Source organism: Homalodisca vitripennis, chromosome X, assembly GCF_021130785.1.
Source record: "Homalodisca vitripennis isolate AUS2020 chromosome X, UT_GWSS_2.1, whole genome shotgun sequence".
NCBI lineage: Eukaryota > Metazoa > Arthropoda > Insecta > Hemiptera > Cicadellidae > Homalodisca > Homalodisca vitripennis.
In genome coordinates this window covers 79,580,499-79,587,324 of record NC_060215.1, presented here as the reverse complement: position 1 = coordinate 79,587,324, position 6,826 = coordinate 79,580,499, and the positions used below count along the sequence as shown (strand labels likewise).

The 6,826-nt window shown below is 32.2% G+C and overlaps 1 protein-coding gene across 1 annotated transcript; it reads right to left on the bottom strand.

Moving 5' to 3' along the window:
• Positions 1 to 275: 275 nt before the first annotated feature.
• On the bottom strand, positions 276 to 839 carry LOC124369486 (ATP-dependent DNA helicase RRM3-like). Its single transcript, XM_046827499.1, has one exon. It carries the CDS (start codon positions 837 to 839, stop codon positions 276 to 278), a length of 564 nt encoding a protein of 187 aa, XP_046683455.1.
• Positions 840 to 6,826: the final 5,987 nt, after the last annotated feature.

The following is a 6,826-nucleotide window of genomic DNA, read 5'->3' as shown; positions in this document are numbered from 1 at the left end:
TTTCGAATAGCATCAATGAGTTGGTCTTGTGGTTTTATTGTGTAAATAACTGTCCCTTTACTCTCAAAACTCTGGAGAACTTTTTCGTTGTGTCTAGCAACTTGATCATTGGTTGGGTAGATTCTTAATGCTCTCTCAATCGAGAATTCATTAGTCGCATCTGTTGAAACCTTTTCAAGAAGGATTTCAAGATGCCTAGACGTCATTTCTCCAACTCTAAGGGCGTTAAGCACATCTATGTCGTGTCTCCTTGTTGACGCATATTTTTTTTAAGTTCAACCAGACGAAACTGTCTCCACAAATGTGTAGTTCTGGTTCATGCGTTCTGGTTGTTTAAAAACTTGATGTCCTCGAACAGGTGATAACTGCATCAGATCACCAAAGAGTATCACATTTATGCCTCCAAAACAAACGTCTGGAATTTTCAGCTGTCGCAAACGAGAGTCGATCATACAAAGCATCTCATAGAGTACCATAGAAATTTCGTCTATGAACAAAAGCTCAACATTTTGGCATAATTGACACATTCCTCTCAAATAATTGCCAGTAAGAAGTGGCATACTCACAACTCCTCCTTCTTTTTGTACTGGTAGTTTTAGCATACGGTGTAGCGTAGATCCACCGATCAACCGTGCTGCAACTCCAGTTAGAGCACCAACTTTTACCACCGGTTTACTATAACATCGGTTCACTTGATTTTTCAATAGATTAAAGAGGAATGTTTTCCCGGTTCCTGCTCCACCAGAAACGAAGATTTTCTCTTGTTTAGTGTCACCATTGAGTTGGTTCTTGATACTCTCTGTGATAAGAATGAACAATTGTCTTTGATCAACATTCATAGCATGTTGCGCTCTGGAATTGGTAATTGTTCATTTCTGTCTCTGGTAACTCTTCCTCTTCAGCTTCAGGATTTATAATCTCTGACTGTACCAAAATTTCGAATGCATATATCTGGTTAAATGCATTTTCTAGCTGTTGGTCCCGCTCTCAATGTTTCGACATATGTCTACTTGTTTCCCTTAAACGATTTTCTCGAGCTAAGAAAGCTTCTTTTGCATTATCGAAGCCTTTAAGTAATTCAGTTTCCGAGCGATATGGCATATATTGAAGAAGTAAGAGTTGTAGAAAAAGTTTTCTGGATCCGAAGCTGCTATAATATATGTCACCCTGACAACTGCAGGAATATTTCTCACAACCATTTTGCTATCATTCAACAGAGTGATGAGTGGACGACGCGTGTGTGATTGTTCTTCATAGGCATCATGATTAACGCTCTCCTCGGCATCATTTACCACTTTCGAAAAGTGAGGTTCAAACAACATAGCAAACTGAGAATACCGAGACGAATGGAGACTTGAACGCTGGGTTAGCGCAGATCGCGCGCTAGCTCGCGATCCACTACAGAGGATCTATAAAAGAATTTATTAATCCTGGCGGTCCTTATAAGGATAATGGAAAACTATGATCAAATTATTGCATTGTCATCGGTCCTTGATACGTATGCAAAGTTTCAAATAATTCAGACTTCTGGAAATTGGTGAAAATTATGCTCAAAGATTCCGTTACATAGATACAACCGAAGCTTATAAAAGCGTGTTAATTATGGGTTTGTAACAACTGAAATGAGAAATAAAAATTCTGGAATAAAACATTTTGTTAAGTAAATTGTAAACAAAGCATCTATTGTTGCTCCATATCTCGTTATACATATTTTTTATAGTTATAAACTGTAAAATTTAATTTAAATTTTAAACAGTCAATGAATGGTTTTGACGTTTCTTCGGCTAAATTTTTAATAAATTGTGTTTTTACGTAATTTATTTATTTTAAGTGAATGTAATGTAAGGCCCAATGTAATTGAGTAAAGGCTATAATTATAATCAACGGAATGGCAAATTGTCTTTCAGGATTAAATTACCCTACGGTTTTGTTAGCTGGAAAAGGTGTAATCAATTTATTTTCAATCTCTTTTTAATAATGTCAGGACGAATCTAGTAATGAACTAGAATAGGAACTAATATTAACCGTGCTGAAATTACAGTTTAATCCGATGAGCTTTTAATGATGCAGTAAGCTAATCAATTGATTCATTAATTGTTAATCGTTTATTCATTAATAAATAACTTAGCAGGTCGTAGATTTATTCAGTCCAGTATTTTACAATATATTTTAGTATATTTGTAACGATTGTTGGGCGTTAGAAGTGTTTTAGTATGTTAAAGTCAACATAGCCACTAATAGCAGAGTATGAATTGATTTTGAACTTTTTTTGCAAACTAATATATTTATAGGTAAAGTTTATTTATTACAGCGCAATTAAGTTTATGTCTTTATTTGTTTCTTAGAAATTACAATAAGTATTTTGTTGCAAAATACTCCCAAGGAGAGAAGTCTAAATAATTCCTATTGTATAATGGAGTTGTTAGTTGTTACAAATGTGTTTACTTTTTGTGTTTTAACTTCTATTTCTAACCTTGTTGTGTGCAATGATCTTTTCGTTTGTATACCCTCAAATCTGGTATTTTGAACATATTAAAATCGCACTGGACTTAACAGGCCGGATATTATTGGAGGAATGAATAAATTGACATTATAAACACATTTATGTTAGTGTCTTAGTTTTAATTAGTACAGAATTTTACTGTGCAAACAAAACACACAAAAAAGAAAACGAAAGAAAATTCCAGAATAATACAAATAATAACATTACAGAAATCCTCTCGAAACCCTGTTCAATATAAAATAGTTAATCCAGATAAACCCCGAGATAATTTGGAATAATGGATACTCACTCACACATCTTAGATACATGTTCCCTGGAAAAGCGCCTTAAGGACTTTATCTGTTTTTTGCAAAAGTAATATTTACTTCTAAAATAACCGTACTTGTTTTCAAATTTACTGTTCTAATACCTTTAGAAGATGCCATAGTTATCAATTGTAAACTAGCTTAGAGATTCCAAATGAGGTAAGTATCTTAATCTGAGGCCTCTCACAGTCCAAAATAATGTGTTTAGCAGTCTCTTCCGGCTGATTACATAGTCTACACCTAGGATCGTCAGTAACGAGTTTTAAGGTGTGCAAATATTTTGCGAATACCACAAGCCGGTTGAGGTCTAAGAACGTGCAAGAAAGTGCTGATTCGTCAACAAGTTCATTGCCTCTAAGCCAGCATAACCAGTAACTCAGCTTAGATGTACTGAAACGAAGCTAGAACGGATAAAGTCTTAAATCATTCCCTTAGTTGGGGGCCGTAAGATCGGTCAGGCTGTCAGATAGTTTTTACTATCCGTTGATCGACATTATTCATAGTCAATCCTATACTTTTCAAGCTATAATAGTGTATATTTCAGCCTGGGAGACTGGGCAATGCTCTCACAGACTTTCGCTAAGAGCAGTTCTAGGAGATAACACTCCATAGCCCAGAACTGCTCTTCATTAAAGAGCCGTTTGCGAACCAATCTATAGCACCTTTATCGAACTTAATTCCCTCCTCCCTTCTCAGGTCCTACCAGTATCGGGTGGTTATAACAAAGCTTTGCTAGTTTGGTTTTTATTTAAGTTCTTGTAGGTGAAAATTAAAATAATTTATTTTTTCCTTCAAAAGGTTTGTTCCCCATGATTATTATGGTATATTCTTAAAGTTTTATTACATTAATAATTATTTCTTTAAAAAAATAACTAAAGTATTTAAATGGGATATTTTAAATATTGCTCGTAACGGGATATTGATTTTTTATCACGTAGTAAGGATTCAAGGTGTTGTGCATGCCAGTTTTCATTTTTGTCGCACAAGGTACAGTGAAATAGCTCAATAACAGGCCGAATTCGGACTGAATTTGTGCTCCGAAATATTTACTTTCCATTAACATTATTTACTTTCAGTAAACACCCAATCCTTCAATTACTATGAAATTTGAATCTTACTATATCTTATCACAGTCTCTACTAAACTTCAATCAGAGCTCCTCAGTTAAGACTGTTCCTTCTGTAGCATCAGTTGCGGGGAAAGCAAGAACCTAGAACTAGATTTAGGTACAGACTCAATTAGGAAACCACGTGTATGGAATTGTAATTAAAAACTATTTGGTACTATTCTGAGAGCACCGTAAAGTTGTTCAACAATATAATAAGCTTAACCAGGATATATACAAGAAATGTATGACATATAATAAAAAGTAATCCGTAGTTAATCAGGGAGCTACAATCAGATATAAGGAAAGAGGATCACTAATTGAGCCTGATAAATATATATCTAGTTTTAAATATAAATGTGAGATTGATTATTCCATTGAAAAGGTTGTTGAACTTAGTGCCGTGCACTGCGGTGAAAGGTGAAGACCCACGGAAAGTGATACCGTAGAAGCAAAATCGAGCCCTTGAACCCAACGCTGAAGCCATTAATAGCCTCCTCATCCATCAGTATTCATTGGTAGATCATTTTATTTTTGCTGCTCGAAAGTAGAATGAATGCTTCTAAATGAAGTCGTTTAAAGCTAGAGAGGTGAACGAAGGTAATTTCATATCAAAGTTTAAGGTTCAGGGAAAGATATATCATATAATAATGTCTAGTGCCAGAACCTCAAACAGCAGCCTTTAATCATTCAGGTATATTTTGTTGGTGATGAAGATAATACGTAGAAGTAAATACGTAGTGGTATCTCCCCTAGTATTAAATCTGAACTGGTAAGTTAAACACAACAATTACATATTTTGCATTTAATAACTACCTTTTTCCGATTGATGGTTATATACTTAGCAATTAATCATAACAGTGGAAAGGAATATGAACAATTCTTGATTGGCTGAGGTTTTTGGAAGCCTGTCACTCGAGATTGAAATATTTCTGTCTGTCCGAACGATATCTCTAAAACGAACTGAAGAATACAGTTTGAAAATTGATATAAAGCTTTATATCTATAAAGGTGACACTGAGGTAGATGATGGTGCTGTCCTCCATGGGAGTTTTCCGAGCGTTAATGGATAATTTTTTATACTAGTATTATGGGAAAAGATGATAACAACGACAAAAATAGCGGAATAAGTAAAGATTTGAAAGAAAAGAGGAAAGAGACAAATAATAAGGTAAAAATTGGGCGAAAAGGTTTGATTCAGGGCAATCTTGCATTTTAGTACCATACCTATTTTACCGGAACTTTTACTATCTAAAAGAAAGGAAAATCACTGTTATCAAAAAAAATTAAATGGACAAAAATGTAAATTTATCGTGTGGAAAGATATTTATGATTTTCTTTAACGAAAATAGCGGAATGTAACATAAATACAATTTTATATAACGTTTATAGTGCATTTCGTCACACGCAAATCTTATAAATAAATATGAGTAAATAAAAATATTGCTAAATGCCTATCTTGAGAACGTCTGGACCAATTTAACTAGATATTTTATAATAAGACCACGAATGGTTTATAAAACAGTGGTTGATTTTCTAAAAGTAATTTAGAATTCGGAAAGTTTATGAATCTGTGATATTAAAATCCTTTTACATATAAGTCATTGAAAATTAATCATACAGAGATCGATCAATAGAGTAATACAGATAGGAAAGACAAAGTTATAAACTAATTTTGACTATAGATTGAGCCAATGCCGAATAAAAACCATTTATTCCATTGCAAATGAAATTTAATATCTGTTGTAAAACTAACCTTATTAATAAATCTGTGAATCTTAGGACATACGATACTCGAAACTAGTTGGCTTCATTGAAATTGTACTATAGTATTTTAAAAGTGGCTTAAGGACAACACAGATGAGAATAACGTACCTTAACAATTTTTTTCCAAGACTACAGTACAATATTAAAAACTTCTATCGCCCATTGCCTACTATAAACGATTATTGTAAAACTTATTTTAAAAGAGAATTTCACTTTAGAACGTCCATGGATTTACCTTGGAAGAATTGTTCATGTAAGTTATGTTATTTAATTTTTGGAAAAATTTCTGCTGATTAATACATGTAAGTATCATTGGAATTGTTGAATTAAGTTTTGACGCAAATATTACACATTGAATTAAATACATTTGAATATGATAAAAACCTTGCAGGGAGATATAAAAACTAAAATGAACAAAACTATACGTCTTGGATCGTGACCATGTTATCATTTGAATAAAGGAACATAATTTTACAAAATTATGTTCCTATAGTACAAAATTATACAAAGATAGAATCACAGTTGATATGAGTTATAAACTTGAATTGATCTGGAAATCTTACAGGAATTCCAAAATATATATACATGTATTTATGTATACTTAAGCATTATTATAAAACCAATTCAAGTATATAAAATCAAATATATTTAACATAATAACTGTTTGTAATTCCTCTTTAAATTTATACTTATAGCATTCTAGATTATTAAATTTATATTATTAGCTTTACATTGACATTATTAAAACTATTTATATATTTATTGTGTGTATGTACTATATTATTATTTATACTATATATTTATTTATTATACTATATATTATTATTGAAATAAATTATATAAAATGTACGTTCACTGAGCAATTTGTATTTGTAAAATAACTTCTCTACCGTTATTAACATTACCTTTTATTATGAACTAAATATATTGACTTTAAAGCTTTATTAGAATATTTTTAACTTAAATAATCTTCTCTTAAACTTCTATAGTTAAGCACCACTTTACGGAATCTAAAACAAATATGTATATGTATGTATCTGTACCTGTAACTTAAAATGCCAATAAATACTAATACTCAGTGAAGTATAGCATTGCATACAGAATAAAGTTAAATCTGTAACAAATACGGTACAAGAGTGCTGCTAG

Coding starts and splice junctions, on each gene's coding strand:
- LOC124369486 (XM_046827499.1), bottom strand. CDS start 839: ATGAATGTTGATCAAAGACAATTGTTCATTCTTATCACAGAGAGTATC.